Here is a 16,980-nt window from a genome sequence, read left to right as displayed (position 1 = left end):
TTGTGAGATTGTTAACCATTGTCATAGGGCAACATTTGTAGTAACTGTGAAATGAGAAACTATTTTGTTCTGTACACCTTCATCTTAAGTGAGAATAACAGCACAACTGGAAGAGTGTAGTTGATGTCACTGAACTGTGTATGTAGAAATTTTTGAAATGATGTATCTTTGGCTATGTGTATTTTCACCAAAAAGATGGTTGAGAAGTTAAAGCGTTGATATGTTGTGGGGTGGTTAACTAATGTCATAAAACAACATGTGTACTACTGTTTCATGAGAAACTATTTGTTCTCTAAGCCTTCACCTCAAGTACAATTAAAAAAAAAAATAAAAAAGGTTGAGAAGTTAGAGGGTTGACATGTTGTGTAGGGTTGTTAACCAATATCATAAAAACAATATGCGTACTACTGTTTCATGAGAAACTATTTACTCTGTAAGCCTTCACCTGAAGTACAATTTAAGAGAAAAATGTGCATCCTCTTTGATCTGCCAATTCCACTTCTACAAATTTAACTTAAAAGGAAATAAGACTTACTTAAGTAGTAAGTGTTCAGCGGCTAACCGAAAGACTGGTGGTTCAAACCCACCCAGCGGCACCTTGGAAGAAAAGCCTGGCGATCTGCTTTTGAGAGGCTACAGTCTTGAAAATCCTGTGGAGCAGTTCTACAGAGCACATACAGGGCGCCAAGAGCTGGAAATGAGTGGACAGCAACTAACAGTAACAACAAAGGGATGATTACAACAATGGTCAAACGGGGAAAAAAACCCAAAACACCAGAAAACAACTAAAATGTTCAACAGATTAAATCGTGATATAGGTATACCACTGAATACAAGACCCAACCATTATGAATAATGTAGATTTGATGACATTAAAAAAAAAAAAAGACATCCTGTCTATGTGCCAGGTACTCCTCCACTTAACCCTCCACGCCTCTGAAGGTAGGCAGATTATCCTTTTACATACGGAAGTTGAAACACAAACTCCTAAACAACACGTTCAAGGTCACACAATTGGTAAAGAGTGAAGCCAGGATTTAGAAGCAGGCCATCCGAATTGCGAGCCCACGCTGCTGCTTGCGTTTACGCAGGATGGGGGCAGTTCTACTTCGCGGGGTTACTGTGAGAATTAAATGAAATAAACATAAATTCAATACTCGGAACCTAAGACACAAGACTAATAACTGGCTCAAGGTTACATAATCAGCGGTGAAGCCAGGATTCAAACAGAAGATTCCAACTTCCCGGGAGCAGGTAAGTGATCAAGCTTCAATTCCTAACGCAGGCTCGGTACGGCCTTTACTTCCGCCCCGTAAAGCAGCACCTCAAAGGTCAGAGAACACACATCAGACCCCTTCAGAGAGGGGGTGGCGCGCACGAGTCACTTTTGGAAACCCTAAAAATTGTCAGGGTGTCTTTTCGCTTCGTTTCTCAAGCTCCAGGTTCGCTCACCTGGGCCCGCAACACTGGCAATTTCCGGACCGGAAGTGACGTGTATGTCTACGCGCCGGAAGTGTACTTGCAGAGTGAGACGTAGAAGTAGGGGACGCTGGTGGGTTCTACGGTCCCCGACTCCCTGTGCCTGGCGGCTTTCGAAGGCGGCGATTGCCATGACGGCCCAAGGGGGGCTGGTGGCCAACAGAGGCCGGCGTTTCAAGTGGGCCATTGAGCTGAGCGGGCCCGGAGGAGGCGGCAGGTGAGGAGTCTGGGAAGTCCGACTTCAGCGTCATCACCTAGAGGAATGAGCCCTCAGGTGATGCTGTCTGAAAAGGATGGGTGGGACGCAGACGTCACCTGGGGAGGTAGCGGCTTTTCTGCTGCGCGTTTCTATGCCCAGAGGATATTTATTTCAGCTCTCCCAGTAGGCAGAGGACTGATGAGCTCACTGGAGGGCTTGGTCTCATTTGGGTGGGTGCACCTGAGGATTTGTATCCGTTGTGATTGGTAGAACAGGAATTGTGGGAGATGAAGTGTGGGAGGCTTCAGTCTTAGTTTCTTGGTTTGGTTTCTTAGGGGCCGAAGTGACCGGGGCAGTGGCCAGGGAGACTCCCTGTACCCAGTCGGGTACTTGGACAAGCAAGTGCCTGATACCAGCGTGCAAGAGACAGACCGGATCCTGGTGGAGAAGGTACAGAGGTAGAGATGTCACAGCGGTTCTTGGGCTAGTCATGACCTACACACGACGTCTCCCAGGCAGCCTTACTGCAGATGGCCCTTATTCTGAGTATTTGGAAAGTGCACTGCTTCAGATTAGTGTTACTGTAGTTTAAAAGTGCTTCATGTTGGAAAAATAAAAGACGCTTGGAAACATGAAGTATAAGAAAGTGGGTTGAAAATTATGTTGGTGGCAGTCCTTCCAGTTAGAAGTCATCTTGTTTATTGTTTAACTTACACCACACATCCAGTCTGACAGGACATTCTGTTAGCTTTACTTTCAAAATAGGCCGAAAAGCCTACCACTTCCCACCTTCACCTGTCATCCTAGTTCAAGCCACCTTCATCCCTCAACCAGATTTCTGCAGAACTTTTTCTTTAAATTGATAAAATGTCATTAAAAAAAAATAAACTGTAGTTATTTAAGGAAACCCTGGCGGCCTAGCGGTTAAGAGCTACTGCCGCTAACCAAAAGGTCGGCAATTCAAATCCACCAGCCGCTGCTTGGAAACTCTATGGGGCAGTTCCACTCCGTCCTATAGGGTCACTATGAGTCGGAATCGACTCGATGGCAACGGGTTTTTTTTTCAGGTAGTCATTTAAAGCATGGTTTCTTAACCTCAGCACTATTGACATTTTGGACTGAATTATTTCTTTAATGGGGGCTGTACTGTGCATTTTATGATATTTAACAGCATCCCTGGCTTCTACCTGTTAGATGCCACTGGTGCCCCCACTCAGTTGGGATAACCAAAAGTGTTTCCAACATCTCCAGATGTCTCCTGGGGGAAAAACTGCCCTCGGTTGAGAACTGCTGATTTAAAAGGTACAATGTAATGAACTTTGACAGTGGCGTACCCCCATGAAACCACCACCGCCTTGGATTGCATCTTTTCATTCTCCAAGGGTTCCTTGTGTCCCTTTCTGTAATAGGCTTCTACCTGGTCTCGCCACTTCCACCTTGTCCCCCTGTAGTCTGTTTCCAGCACAGCAGCCGTGAGTCAGATCGTTACCCTCCTGTGACTTTCATGTCACGTCTTTATTACGTTCTGTGTAACTGCATGGTAGATGACAGATGTGTCTAGGAAGCTTCTATGACTTTGCCTTGCTTAAGTTGTGCTGACTTCCTCTATATTGTGTGTTGTCTTTCCCTTCACCAAAGTTAACACTTGTTTACTATCTAGTTACTGATTTTTCCTCCCCACCACTCCCCTCCCGCTTAACTATCAAAGATTCTTTTTTTCTATGTGTAAACCTTTTCTCGGACTTTTATAAAGTGGTCTCATACAATATTTGTCCTTTTGTGATTGACTTATTTCACTCAACGTAATTTGGTCCAAATTCATCCACGTTGTGAGATGTTTCGCGGATTCATCGTTCATATTGTGAAGTATTCATTGTGTGTATGTACCATAATTTATCCGTTCATCTGACGGGCATGAATGATCTTTGTTTCACGGGTGCGTGTGATTTTCACAACATGAAAGTGACAGTCATTTTCAGTTATTCTCTTGAGTAGGGTCATCATTTTGCATCTTGGTATATTAAACTGTAGTATGACTGTATAACAGATGTTATTAAAATGACCGGATTTTAATGATAAATTATCAAAAAGTATGTCTTTTTGAGCAGTTCTCTTGTTTGAATGATTTGATGTTTAAACTCCCAGATAAAAAGATCTTTGTAAATGACAAATTAGGGGAGCATTTGTAAGTATCATTTTATTATTATTTTAATGTGAATAATCCCAAATGGGTAGTGGTACACAGCTCTTTTCATGTAGCTAGATTTAGTTTGCTCATGCTTTGTTTAGGATTTCTGCATTTAGGTTCATGCATTAGATTGGCCTGCAACTTTAATCCCATAAAGTCCTTTTTGGTATTTATGAGGCTCCATAAAATGAGTTGTAGAATGTTTCTTTTTAATTCTCTGGAAGAGTTTGTGTAACAGTTACAGCACTGTTTATATTTCCAACTTGTTGTGTAGTTTTGCTAAGTTGTATTTTCTAGGGATTTATCCGTTTCTTATATTTTCATTTGTATTGACGTGAAGTTGTTCATACTATGATCACTTTAGTATCTGCAGTCTCTAGAGATGTCCCTTTTTCCGTTCCTGGTGTTGAATGTTTATGTCTTTTCTCCTTTTTTTTTTTATCAGGGTCACCAGTATAGATTTGTTGATTTTTTTCATTAATTTCTGCTCTATTTCCTTGCGTTAAATTTGTTCTTTTTCTAACTTCTTGAGATGGATCAACTGAACAGCCATGGGTTTAATATGTATTTAAGATTATCAATTTCTCAAACCAGCTCTGTATCCAAGTTTTAATATGTATTTTTTATCATTTTATTTTCCAATGTAATTTTTTCTTTGATCCATGGATTATTTAGAGTACATTTGTTAATTCTCAAATATAGGAGATTTTCTACTTTTTTATTTCTAGCTTAATTGCATTGTGATCAAAGGACATGTTTTGTACAATTTTAGTTCTTTGAGGTTTATTGACACTTTGTCCACAGCTCAGCAAGTGGCCAGTTTTTATAAATGTTCCATGTGAATTCTGTAGTTGTTGGGTGCAGTGTTCTAAGTGTGTCAGTTGGGTTAAGCTTGTTTATAATACCATTCAAATACTGTCTGCTTGTTCTTTTAATTTTGGTGTGTTAATCTATGATTGTGGATTTGTCTGTTTTTTCAATTGTAGATGCAAAAGTACAAGGACAAAACCAGGGAAATCTTTTCTTTAGCCAAAATCAGGGGGGAACGACATCTGGGAAACCTACAAGGAAAAATGTAACAGATGATGAGGTGTCTGCTCTGTAGGAGGAGAGCTTCCTGCAGCCGCACAGAGGGGAAGGTGGTGGAACGAGGAGGCAGCTCCGTCAGCAGCAGGGGATCGGGAAACCTGGTTTTGAGTTTAACATCAGTGTTCAGTACATGTGGGTAACTGGAGGTTACCGCTATCTGTTGTAGCGCTGCTGGGACATCGCCTTGGGGCCCCTCAAACAGATTCCCATGAACCTCTTCATCATGTACATGGCTGGCAACACTATCTCCATCTTTCCTACCATGATGGTGTGCATGATGGCCTGGCGACCTATCCAGGCACTAATGGCCATTTCAGCCAGTAAGTATTCTTCAGGTAACAACCCTTCCCTAAGTTTTAACAATTAAAGGCCAATTCTTAGGCAGGATCCATACCAGCAGTCCGTGGCACAGCTCTTCGTTGGTTGCAGGGGGAGGGGGTGCAGCGTGGTGGCAGTGGCTGTGGCCTGGAGGTTAGAGGAGCTTTTACCGTCGTTCTGTTTGCCTTAATCGTCCCAGCTGCCATCTGACTCTGAGTCTGTGTTGTTTCCATACATGGTTGGCTTGATTCATATTGGGGGGACAAAGTTGCTTTGGTTTTTGACACCTTCTGTTATCTCAACAGCTTTCAAGATGTTAGAAAGTTCAAGCCAGAAGTTTCTGCAGGGTCTGGTTTATCTCATTGGAAACCTCCTGGGTTTGGCACTGGCTGTCTACAAGTGCCAGTCCATGGGGCTCTTGCCTACACATGCCTCAGACTGGTTAGCCTTCATCGAGCCCCCTGAGGTAAGGCAAAAGAAAAGTTACGTTCTGGTCGGTTGTAGTACACGGTGAGCAGCTCACCCATTTGATGGTGGGGAACTGGAGTTGGTGTCAGAGATCAGGTCTTCAGAAAGAAGAGCCATCAGGACTTTGAGAGTTGTCATGTTTTGAGGATGAGGCAAAGCAGAGCTTGTGATGAAAGCATTAAATGACTGACTCAGCAGGTTATTTCTGCATTCCCACACCACTCACCTGTTGACTTTTTCTTGTTTCAGAGAATGGAGTTCAGTGGTGGGGGATTGCTTCTGTGAACCCGAGAAAGACGCACCTGGCCCCTTAGGGATTTGGATCTCGTTTCCATACTTCCTTAGGGCCAGTGTTCCCTCCTCAGACTACTCACCTTCAACACCGTCACTCGGGCTGCAAAGAGCCAGGAAGCGCCCTCTTCTCTGTGGTGAGGAGACACCCTAGAGGGACGGATCCCTGTTACTACAGACACAAACTGTACCACTACCCCAACTGAAAATAATGTAGAAAACTTTATTGATGTTTCCAGTACAGAGCAAAACAACAAATAAAACTGTAACTCTGTAAACGAAAGAACCACAGCAGTATCTCCTCTCAATAAATTAAACGGTTTATGAACAAAAGTTGCACATGTTTCCCTTAAATCTAGTTTCCTTAATATTTCACTTCTAACAAACACAAGATGGGACATAAAAATTCTGTTGGAGACACTTGCGGACGATGTGAGAAACTAACTGGATTTCAGACTACACATGATGAGAGGACCGACCAGACCAGACGGGCACGTAAAGAGGCCTGCCATGTGACCACTGGTTTTCATACCCACAATAATGGATTTTTAACACGTGTAGGGGGAATGAGGATTTGGGATCCTTGGGGCCACAGGAATCTGAGGCATTTAAAGGTATAACCTGCCCTGGTAAAGTTAGAGCTGAGACTGAAAAGCCAGCTGATCTTACTCAAACGGCAGGAAGAGGTCTTCCTCTTCCTCTTGAAACACAAAGCCCCTTCCCCTAAGGTGCATTTTCTTATCAAGTTTTCGGTATTGCTTTATTTGCAGTGATTAAGAAAGACAAGACACTTTGCAGACAGACAGCGTAAGCAACACACAGAGCTGAAATGCTCTAGACAGAGATAAGTATAAGCCTGGTCTGATAACCATTCTTCATGTAACAGTGATTGTGTGTTTTAGGGACTGAAGTAGAATCGTGCCTACGTTAATAGCCACTGATTGCCTTCAAAAGCTGCTTAGAGCTCCACCCACAAAGAGCTCTTTTAAAACTAACCTTTTTGACAATTTTTGTCCTGTATGGGGCGGGGGGTGGTGGTGGTGGTATATGTATCACTTTGGCCAGGGGTGTGTGTAAATGAAGGGGAATTCCTGCGCAGACCGACCTTCCAGATCCTGGATCCTAGGGGACCTGTCCCACTACTGCGGTACTCACCAACACAGCACTGCACTAAGAGTTGTCAACAGTGCCTCTACCCTCTGCAGGAAGGAACAGAAAGGAAAAAAACAAGATCCTGCCTGCTTTGCTACCCTCAGCGGGCCTGGAGGTTGAAAGAAGAGCAAAGGAAACATCACAGTGACTCACTTTCTTAAGGAAATCCATACTGAAGGCTTTTCCTCTGTGTCCCTAAGGGTCAAATGAACAGTCTGCTGGCACCTAGGTAACCTGCTCTGTATCCCATTGAGAAATCAAGGAAGAGTGGCAGTAACATTAATAAAGCAAAATTCAAAAGCAGCCATGAATACAGCAAGAAGGTAGTTTCTCTAAACACCTGTCCTCTAAGAGAAAGGAAGATTTCAGTACATATTAAATTACTGCTCAGCCACACAGGGTAGTCTCCCTATGCTTAAAAGCCAGGAATCTTATGATTGTTAAATGGGTGGGGATGGGTGTGGGGATGAGTCAGAATGAAGAATAAAATTGAAAGCAGGCATTTAGGTGAGTACCCCAACTCTTGACTGTGGCTTTGGAGATGAGACCACACACGGGTTTGGTGAAAGAAGTTTCTTGAATTAGGCCAATCCCAGTTGCCAGTTCACACTTCACTTCAGCAACACAGGTAAGAAGAGTAGCAGCTCACTAACTTTGGCACTGTGGAAAGAGTATGGCTCTAGAACTAATTCACTGCTGGACTCCCCTCTAAAAAGACAGTTCAAAGCTGTTAGAGAAAGATGTTAGCCAGTCTTGTGTTTGTTCCTGTGATTTTTCTGACCTACGCTTACTATCCCAGAGGGCATAATAGAAGGAAAGGAAAACCAGTAGATCAGGGTTCGTCATGACCTGCATTTCTTACATAATAGCTCGGATGTTCTGCCTATGTCATATACATAACCACAGGCTGTATTTCAGTAAATCGTAATAGCTACTTTTTGGAGTTCCCTTAGTTCAACCATTTGAGAAGAACCTGAAAGAAATGATTCTTAACCTACCTTTTAACAAGCAATTTCCATTGCAATGCTGCCTGTGTTACAGTCTTAACTACAGAATGGGTTTTGAGTTGGAGAAACAGACAACTGAAGTACGTACCAACACAGTATATGTACTTAACATCTGGTTGGAGGAGGAAGTAGTGGCTGCCGCCATGTTTCAGTTCTTGTACATCAGTACCCTAATACAGAATTAGAATCCTAGGGAGCAATGGGTACACCAAAGAAAATTAGCTAATAAAGATGTCCATCTTGACTGGCCATGGGTCATCTTCGCAAGGATATTAAGTGTCCACATATTGGGCCATGAATTCTTTACTGTGATGAGGCTGTGTCTCTGACTGCTACCCCATGGGGTCACCGTTGAACCAGGACTTCTGAGGCTCGTCTTTCATGTGGGATATGTGCTTGCTGTTTGTCGTGGTGAATTTCTAGCATCCCTTTTGCCAGTTCACTTTATTGGTTTAGCTTGCTAATTCCAACTTGCCTTTTGCCTTAGGACTTGACCGCCACTCTGATGTTGAGGGAATATTTGCTGCTTCCATAAAGAGCATCATGTGGGAACAAAGAGCTGATCTATTTGTACCCTTGTGAACAAGGACTCGAGGCTCAGCTTGTCAAGAGCTCAGTGTGATGTGTACAGAACACAGGCCTCTAGCTGGTTGGCGTGGCAGAGAAGGGCTGGCGCTCCCGAGGAGGATGGAAGCCTTTTTGGAAAGGCACGGCCAAGCAGCGTCACTCAGAGGCAGGTTATGAATAAATGGTAATCACTTCACTGCCACCACCCCGGACAAGGAGGACACGCTCAAGTCCCTCGGTGAGCACTTCTAGGAACTCCATGTCTTCAGGACTTGTCAAGGAGACAGAGGCAGAGGAAGAGTAGACTTTACCACCTGGTACTGTGATAATCTGAATTTACCTGATCACAGAGGTGCAAAATCGACACACTTGTCTTGATTATCATATGCTCGGAAATGGAAGAGTCTGAACTTTGGATTCAGTGTAGCCCTGTGAAATAATCCAGGGATCCAGTCCCTTTGCATATATAACACAAGACTCCCATCTGTTGATATTTTCTAAATGTTTTTTTAAAAATGGGGAAACCCCCAAGTAATGTGTTATTCTAAATAGCAAAATAAGACAAAAACAATACCAAAAAAAGAAAAAGCCTCAATAGAGCAGCTTGTAAAATTCTTAGAGAACCCAAATAATTTCTAAGTGAAGCTATTCAGCCCAGATTTTTCTGCCAGGTTTTTTTTTTTTTCCTTCAGTTTAGTTTCAGTGCTCAGGGTTCCCATAAAAACAGTCCTGGGATGAAGGTATGTGAAAGAATCTGTAGTCCTTTCCCTCACTTGAAGAAACCCCACTACAATTGTACTGCTTCTCCCCTAAGTCTATACCCAAGGAAGAGGCTTTGCAAAGTGGGTGGAGCCTGGTAGGGAGAAAGGCTGTGGGTCACCTGTCTCTAGGATTGTCAGAAAGGGTGCTGTACACTGAATGTTAGAAGTCACGTTGCAAATACATCACCTGAAAAGTCTCTTTAGGGTTCAGAGAAAACATATCACACCCCCAACTCCCCAGGAGATTAATTTCACTAGGTGCCAAGAAGCCTTGTTAAGACTTTATCAGTCTCCCCTCCTCAGATGGAGGGAAACCAGGGAAGAGCCGATGACGTTTATAGTCACCTCGTTGTCTCATCTACACAACAGGCTAACCAGGCTGAGAAAACTCTCCCTACTGGCAACTCCACTCTCAGAAAGGATACAGTTTTCATCACCTTCCGGGTTTCGTGGTGGCCCTGGCATATTCAACAAAACCAGCTTTGCTTCGTGGGACTTGTTAACTATAACCTCATTGAGCTTGACTGCTGTATGCATCCGCCTCACATTGGATTGGTCCCTGGGGGGAAAATAGAGGCGGTTAAGGCAAAGAGAAAAACAGCCATACAGTCAATTTGGAAAACTTGAGACCCAGAGCTTTTCTGATTGACTACAGATAATGTAACGTACAGAATAGTGATTTTTTTTTCGAGCTGATTTCTTAAAAGCATCTTGAAGATTAACTTTAAAATTATCCTTATTTACACTACTTGACCCCATGAAATCAGGAACAGGTGAATCTGAGGTTATTTTATTAAATGAAGACTTAAAATAAGAACCTGTTCCAGAAAACAAAATTCTAATAGGTACAGAGGGAAGGGAAATAAGGTGCTGAGTTAAGGGTTTCAACATTCAATCTAAGTAGGCTTTTCAGCATGAATAGATGGGACCAAAACAGAAAACTCGACCTCCCAGCCTCTGAGATCCCTAGAGGGACGCAGAGTTATTTTAAGCAGCAGCTGTCTGATGACCTTGTCTTTCCGCTTTTCCTCAGTTTTCTTTTGGTCTTTCCCTCTGAGAGTATTGGTGGACGCAAGGATGGACAGATGGTCTACCTGATGGGCCAGGACCAAAGGATCCCTCTTCTAAAATCTTTATGGCACCAAAAACATGACCCTGAGCGCTTTCTATCGCTAAGGAGGAAGTAAAGCAGAAGGAAAAACGAAGCCGTTGAACAGAACGGAAAGAGGCCTCACTGGGTTGTCTGGAGATGTGGATTTCTACTTCAGCTCTGTCACGTGCTGGCCGAGTAACCCTAAGGGCATGTCACTTATCCTGAACTATAGTTTCAGCAATACTGCAACATTTCACTTAATTTTCACAGCAAACATACTGGATAATAATTTATGTACTCTCTTTTGCACACACGAAATCTAAGCTTCAGGACCATTAGACAGCCAAACAGGAAAAACACCAGTCATTATCTCAGGGTGGTTGTGGAGGTGGAATGAGACAGCAATGGCTAAGTAATGCAGTTCAGACACACTACACACGTGTAGTGGCATCGCGAGCCGGGGCGGTGCAAGTAGTTCATGATCGGCTGCTCATCGGAAGGTTGGTGGTTTGAACCCACCAGCGGCTCTGCAGAAGAAAGGCCTCGCAATCTGCTTCTGTAAAGATGACAGCCAAGAAAACCCTATAGAAAGTCTACTGTCTAACACACGGGGTCGCTGTGAGCCAGGGGCTGACAGTAGCTAACAAACAAAAAGTGGCGCTAGGGGACTGCGTTCTTCTGTTGACCACACCTTCCAGACTGGAAAACTGATGGACTCAATTCCGTTGCCTTAAATCAGTGTCCTAAAACACAACCACCAGTGATCTCACCGCAAACTGTGGCATCACCTCTTCCACCTCTGACAGTCTTGACCTCTGATATCCCAGTCTCTAATTCTAACTCTATCCATTTTTCCACTCTGGTTTCTTTGAATCTTCCCATCTAGTTTCATGTTCTTCTGCTCAGTCCAGAGCCCCGAAGCATCACTTCAACTACTTCTGCCCCAGCAAATCTCTTGTTCCCGTGTCTTGCTCTGCTGATCTACTCAAACACCAACACTTTTTACCAGGGACAGATCACCCAAGAAGCAAGGTCAGCATGCGCTTAGGGCATCAACAAAACAGGGGCACCAGTTTATTTAGTTGTCCAAAGCAAAGACCCACAGATGCCAAGCAGACGGGACACAAGGAAAAGCGAGCACCACAGTGGAAGGGAACTGGCAGGGCAGTAAATAAAGCTGATACCAGCTCCTGTGCGTGAGAGTATACCAGCTGGAAATCAAGTTCACGCAGGGTCAGGTCACAAGGGCGCCCACACGCAAGGCTGTTTAAGTTAGGAGTTAATACGCACGGGAAAACAATAGAGAGGTGGCTGGATTTGGGGTAAAATAAAGAACAGACTCCATCCTCTACATCCCAGCAAAGTCACAGCTGTGCCATCAAACCGCATGCCGCATCATGTGATAAGCTTGTGGGTGGAGAAACTTACGGGCGTATGTTGAGCAGGTCCTGGAATCCTTCCATTGACTTGGCTCTTTGCCCCCGGGATGCCATGTACTTGTCTTTTGTCCAAGTCATGTGCACCTTCTCCTGATAGGTCTCTGTCTCTTCATCCTCATCTGACCCAATGCTGGTCAACCGCAGCATGGAGTTCCGGTCTTTCACCAACTGTGCCTGGGGAAGGCCCAATACAGTTATCATTCTGCGTAAAATCCTCTCACGCTTCAGCTTCAGTTTTTTGAAACACCAGTGGGGGTATCGTGAAATAGGTGATGAAGTGAGAAGGAAAGCATCTGTCATCCCGTGAGAACAGCACAGCAGTATCCCCTCCCCTAACAGACCTCCCAGGGCCAGGAGCAGAGGAGCGCAGCCAGACCTCACCTCTCTGTCCCGCTCTGTCTTGGACAGTCGCATCTGCCGGAGCATCTGGGACCTCTGCTCCATCATCAGCGTGCGCTCGTAAGTGTAAGCCGATATGTCACTGTCGTGCTGCCACAAACACCGCACAGTGGGCAGTGAGCACAAAGGAGGAGGAGGGACCGTCCACTTTCATGTCAACTCATGAAACTGAACTAGGGAAAGTATCACAACATCAAGCAAGTTTCACCCCCATTTTTATTCAGTCACTGAGCTACATAAACATGTCAGTGTGAACTGTGGAGAACATCCACAAGCCCTGAGAGTCTTCCATAATCCAGCCATTACACGTTTCCTTGTGACACAAACTCTCGTCTGTTTATATTGTGTTTTTAATACTGCCAGGTTGTTAAAAAAAAAAAAAAAAAGCCATGTGTGATTTAAAGCATAAATATATGAATTAAAAAATCAACAAAACTATATTAAGCAGACAAGAATCTGGAAGAAATAGAAGGACTATGTAAAAACAAAAAAAAAAAAGCAAAACACACACACACAAAACCAAACATACATCACGTACACAGTCTACTCATCTAGGTCAATACATTAGGGTTTTGTTGGAACTAGGGGACTAATCTATGTTTGCAGCCGAACAACTCCCCAAACCAGAACAGGTGCTGGGAGTGCAGGACGGGGTGGGGGAACGGTGTTCTCTTGGACCTCAAGCTCAGGTGTCTCACCATCTCCACCACTTCCACCTCTGCCTCGATGCGCAGGTGGTACAGGAAGGTGGCCAGGTCCTTCTTCATCTGGATACTGTTGTCTTCTAGTTGGGCTACCGTGAAGATCCGTATGCTGCACTTCCGCCACACCTAAGGGAGCGCCATCCATCCACGGAAAATTAGAAACCAGAAGGCAGAAAAAAGCAACTTCCTAAAACAGGAGCATCTTGCTTAGAATAATGGTGCTGCAGTACTAGGGAGCTTACTCCTGGCGTCCTCCTTGTTCCAGCAGGGCACTGGGGCAAAAGCCTGAGTAAGCAACCACATTAAATACAGCTTGAAGGAATGCCTTAATTTCATAGCAAGAAAAAACTGGATAAAAGGAAAATATGGCAAGCGATACATTAAACCCATTGCCATCGAGTCAATTCTGGCTCATAGTGACCCTGTGGGAGAGTAGAACTTCCCCATAGAGGGGCTGGCGGGTTCAAACGGCTGACCTCTCTCAGTTAGCAGCCAAGCCCTTAACCACTGCACCACCAAGGCTCCTTGTGATGCTTTAAGAGGGTGCTTTATCCAGACACCATGCAGATTACAGTATTTACTGTTTCGGTTTAAATTAGTCTTACCCAAGGATGAGCATATATGTGTGATACGCACACACATTGTACATCGGTGTGATGCACGTGCACATAATTGCACACACCCTTAGGTTTCCAATGTGTGAGAGACTCTTGGTCTTTTTTTTTAAGGATGTATACACTAGTTGGTGTTTTTCTCAATGGCTCATGTGGAACTCTAGTAGCTTCCTGACTTTCACTTGGAGATAGGTAGGTATGAAATACAAAGAAAACTACTTCTCCTAAGGTTGACCTGGGACCACAGACAGCCAAGAATAAGTGCTGACTCTCCCGGTGTGTCTCATGAACCAGGAGAGACGCTGTGTAACAAGACCTTGTGCTGTCTGAGGAGGAAGGGTAAGAGCATGAGCATCCCCCCATCATGCACGATCCACCACACGTCGATGTTGCCCTCGGAAAACTGCTCCACGTTGCTGGGAAAGAAGGAGACATTCTTGGCCACCAGGAGGGCGAGATGGGCAGCAGTTGTCACTCGAACTGTGCCTGGGAGGGGAAAAAAGGGAATCGGGATGAGCAGAGAGAATCCTTAGGCTTTGCCTTGCCTCTGACAGTTTCCACCATGTCAGGAAAACAAGGACGACTCTCTTGTACTTTCCTCTGGGCAAGGAGTCCTATTCAAAGACTAGGTTATGCCTCATTACCTAACAAAAATTACTGAGAAAAACCTGAGTAGCTAAGAGACTTAGACTGAGAATCCTGGTTTATGTTCCATTTCTAAGGGCCCTTAAGGAGGATATGTGAACTCGGGAGATTTTGATGCTGAAGGACAATTTTTCCATTTCCTGTGAAAATGTTAACATGGGAAATATTGAATGAAAACATGGCAATTGAGGAGATAAGTTCTAGCATGAGACTTGCCAGAAATAAACAATTTCATGAACATAAAGCACAGCTGGTGGGGGTGGTGGAATCAGGTTATTATTACTAACAGTTACACTAAAAGATCCAAAACCAAACCAGCCGCTGTTGATTCCTACTCATGGCGACCCCACGTGTGCTGGAGCAGAACTGGGCTCCGTAGGGTTTTCAGTGGCTGATTTTTCAGATCACCAGGCCTTTCTTCCGAGGTGCCTCTGGGTAGACTCGAACCATCGACCTTTACGTCAGCAGCCAAACACGTCAACCGTCTGTGCCACCCAAGCACTCACTGGTTACTTAGGTGCCCTGATGAGACTGTGCTTCAACAATAGCAGAGTCTCTGCTTTAGGAGGCTGGGGGTGGGATTAGGGTGATGGGGATTGAACTATCTCCCTTCTTTGGGTCCTCAGAGAGTAAGAAGAAGAGTTCTCTACCAATAAACGTCTTCCATGCTCGAGCATCTTCACTCTGGCGCCAGCCATTAGGCCAGCCCATCACCACTGTGTTGTGCTTCATGCCCCCGAGGCCACAGGACTGGATGAGGTGGGAAATGCCCTCCTTCAGTTTGGCTGCCACCACCAGCTGGCAGAATCCTTTCACCTTCTCTGCCTCCATCAGGTGCTTTATGGTCTGAAAGAGACACAGAATCTCAACGTGGAATTGCTTCACCCTGAACCTTTGAACTAACTTCTTTTCCATACATATTTCCCTCTTTCCAAACTCTGCGTAAGACCACATCTTCTACAGAAAAGCTCAAAAAGTTAGTTATCGCAGTGAAAGCCACTACCCTTTGTTTTTTTCACTTTTTAAATGTAAATACCTATTTGGAGATCTATAAACTGGCTGTCCACATTTAGTTTCTCTGCCTTTTTGTCTATTCTGTTTTCCTTCCTCTGGAACATACCGAGGCTAATGTTTCTTCAGCACATCTAGTTTCAAAGCATTCTAAAGTGACATCCACAAAATTTTTGAAGTGCAATTGAAATTTTCTTCAAACAACAGGGTTAATTCTATCATTTATAATAAGTATTAGAACAAAAACAACTTCCTTATTCAGGTAGGACTTTAATATTCAGTATAACCCATTGCCATCGAGTCGATTCCAACTCACAGCGACCCTACAGGACAGAATAGAACTGCCCCATAGGGCTTCCAAGGCTGTAATCTTTATGGAAAGCGGACTGCCACATCTTTCTCCTGCAGAGCGGCTGATAGGTTTGAACCACAGGCCTTTCGGTTAGCAGCTGAGTGCTTAACTACTGTGCCACAAGGGCTCCTTAATATTCAGTAGAGCTAATCAGAAATAGCAAAGAAACGTGTTTAGAATACCACCTAGATTATTAAAAAGCAAGAAAAGTTGCTCATTGTCCTTGTTGTCACAGAATCAAGAGGAACCCTCTCCAAAGTTTGGGGAAGATTTATTTGTATCATTTTCTCAGTGTTCAGAGCCGATATTTGGAAATAGTGCTTTGCCTTGATAATCTTATATTTTAGCAACATGGCAATACTTTAAGTGGGAACAAAGAATAAATTACTATCTTCAGGCTCACCTTAATTATTTGGGAGAATATGACCATTCAAAAGTCTGCACTAACTAAAAAGGGAAAGCTCCTACATCACTCAGGAAGGGGGTTAATTAGATATCTGTGGTCTGATCACTTTCTCCCACTAAGTCAAGAAGCCTGGGCTCTTACCTGCTCAGCAGCTAAGGCCTCACCATAGTTCTCCAGGAAGTTGCCCACGATGACAGAGCCCACAATTGTTAGCCCCTTTCCTGCCTTGAGCTGTGAGGCAAAGGTGAGGAGGCGAGGGTGCTTGACATGTAAATCTTCGTCCAGTTTCAGCAGCACAAGCAGCTGAGGCCTGCGGAGAGGTGGGTAGGGGGAAGAGGGGAGGGAGGGACAACACTTCGGCTTTGGGGGACAGAATGACAATTTCACCCTTTAACTCAGGAGAGCTGTATAAAACATGTAATTTGACAGAGGGAAGAGGTTAGAGGAAATGATGAGAATACTGAGTTATTGTGAACTCTCCCAGTACTATTTCAAATTGATCAATCTTCGAGGAAGAATACAAAATGGTAGAAATCTAGATCATAAATCACACGAAGAAAAGGGAATCAAGGAATCAAGGATTTGGGGTAGTTTCAAATAGGTCCACTACACAAGTCCTTGAGCCCATAATTTCCTTATCCTGTAAGACTATGATGAATGCAATTCTGGGTGTTAACTATGTGCCACACACAAAGCTCTGCTGATTTCTCTACCTCCAGCTTCCACACACCACCAAGCTCTGCTGATTTCTTTACCTCAGTTTCCACACCCACCAAGCTCTGCTGATTTCTTTACCTC

At 44.2% G+C, this 16,980-nt stretch overlaps 2 protein-coding genes across 7 annotated transcripts in view; one reads left to right on the top strand and one right to left on the bottom strand.

Moving 5' to 3' along the window:
• The first annotated feature begins 1,526 nt into the window (after positions 1–1,526).
• Positions 1,527–6,365, top strand: EMC4 (ER membrane protein complex subunit 4). 2 transcript variants are annotated; one of them, XM_004380589.3, is made up of 5 exons: positions 1,527–1,696; positions 2,014–2,128; positions 5,122–5,275; positions 5,579–5,739; positions 5,991–6,365. In XM_004380589.3, exons 1-5 carry the CDS (start codon positions 1,611–1,613, stop codon positions 6,024–6,026), a joined length of 552 nt encoding a protein of 183 aa, XP_004380646.1. In that variant the 5' UTR covers positions 1,527–1,610; the 3' UTR covers positions 6,027–6,365. The 2 variants fall into 2 exon arrangements, with proteins under 2 accessions (XP_004380646.1, XP_023590876.1); XM_023735108.1 differs by lacking the exon at positions 5,991–6,365 and having other exon boundaries at positions 5,579–5,984.
• A 1,353-nt stretch (positions 6,366–7,718) lies between these two features.
• Positions 7,719–16,980, bottom strand: part of SLC12A6 (solute carrier family 12 member 6) — a 108,155-nt gene continuing 98,893 nt past the window's right edge. For 4 of the 5 annotated variants that reach the window (XM_004380585.3, XM_023735104.1, XM_004380586.2 and 1 more), the window contains 8 exons: positions 16,324–16,492; positions 15,064–15,259; positions 14,085–14,254; positions 13,149–13,280; positions 12,433–12,540; positions 12,041–12,225; positions 9,945–10,078; positions 7,719–9,021 (listed from right to left, as the gene is read on the bottom strand). In XM_004380585.3, coding sequence (XP_004380642.1) covers positions 8,930–9,021; positions 9,945–10,078; positions 12,041–12,225; positions 12,433–12,540; positions 13,149–13,280; positions 14,085–14,254; positions 15,064–15,259; positions 16,324–16,492 — 1,186 coding nt within the window. In that variant the 3' untranslated portion in view covers positions 7,719–8,929. Of the gene's footprint in view, positions 9,022–9,944; positions 10,079–12,040; positions 12,226–12,432; positions 12,624–13,148; positions 13,281–14,084; positions 14,255–15,063; positions 15,260–16,323; positions 16,493–16,980 lie in introns of those variants that run through there. The other variant, XM_023735106.1, reaches the window with a different exon arrangement.

Source organism: Trichechus manatus, unplaced genomic scaffold, assembly GCF_000243295.1.
Source record: "Trichechus manatus latirostris isolate Lorelei unplaced genomic scaffold, TriManLat1.0 scaffold00076, whole genome shotgun sequence".
Lineage (NCBI taxonomy): Eukaryota > Metazoa > Chordata > Mammalia > Sirenia > Trichechidae > Trichechus > Trichechus manatus.
Note: the sequence above shows the minus strand (reverse complement) of the source record. Positions and strands in the feature narration are given on the sequence as shown.

Coding starts and splice junctions, on each gene's coding strand:
- EMC4 (XM_023735108.1), top strand. CDS start 1,611: ATGACGGCCCAAGGGGGGCTGGTGGCCAACAGAGGCCGGCGTTTCAAG. Junction 2,129..5,121: donor ACCGGATCCTGGTGGAGAAG/GTACAGAGGTAG, acceptor TATCTGTTGTAG/CGCTGCTGGGACATCGCCTT. Junction 5,276..5,578: donor ACTAATGGCCATTTCAGCCA/GTAAGTATTCTT, acceptor TTATCTCAACAG/CTTTCAAGATGTTAGAAAGT.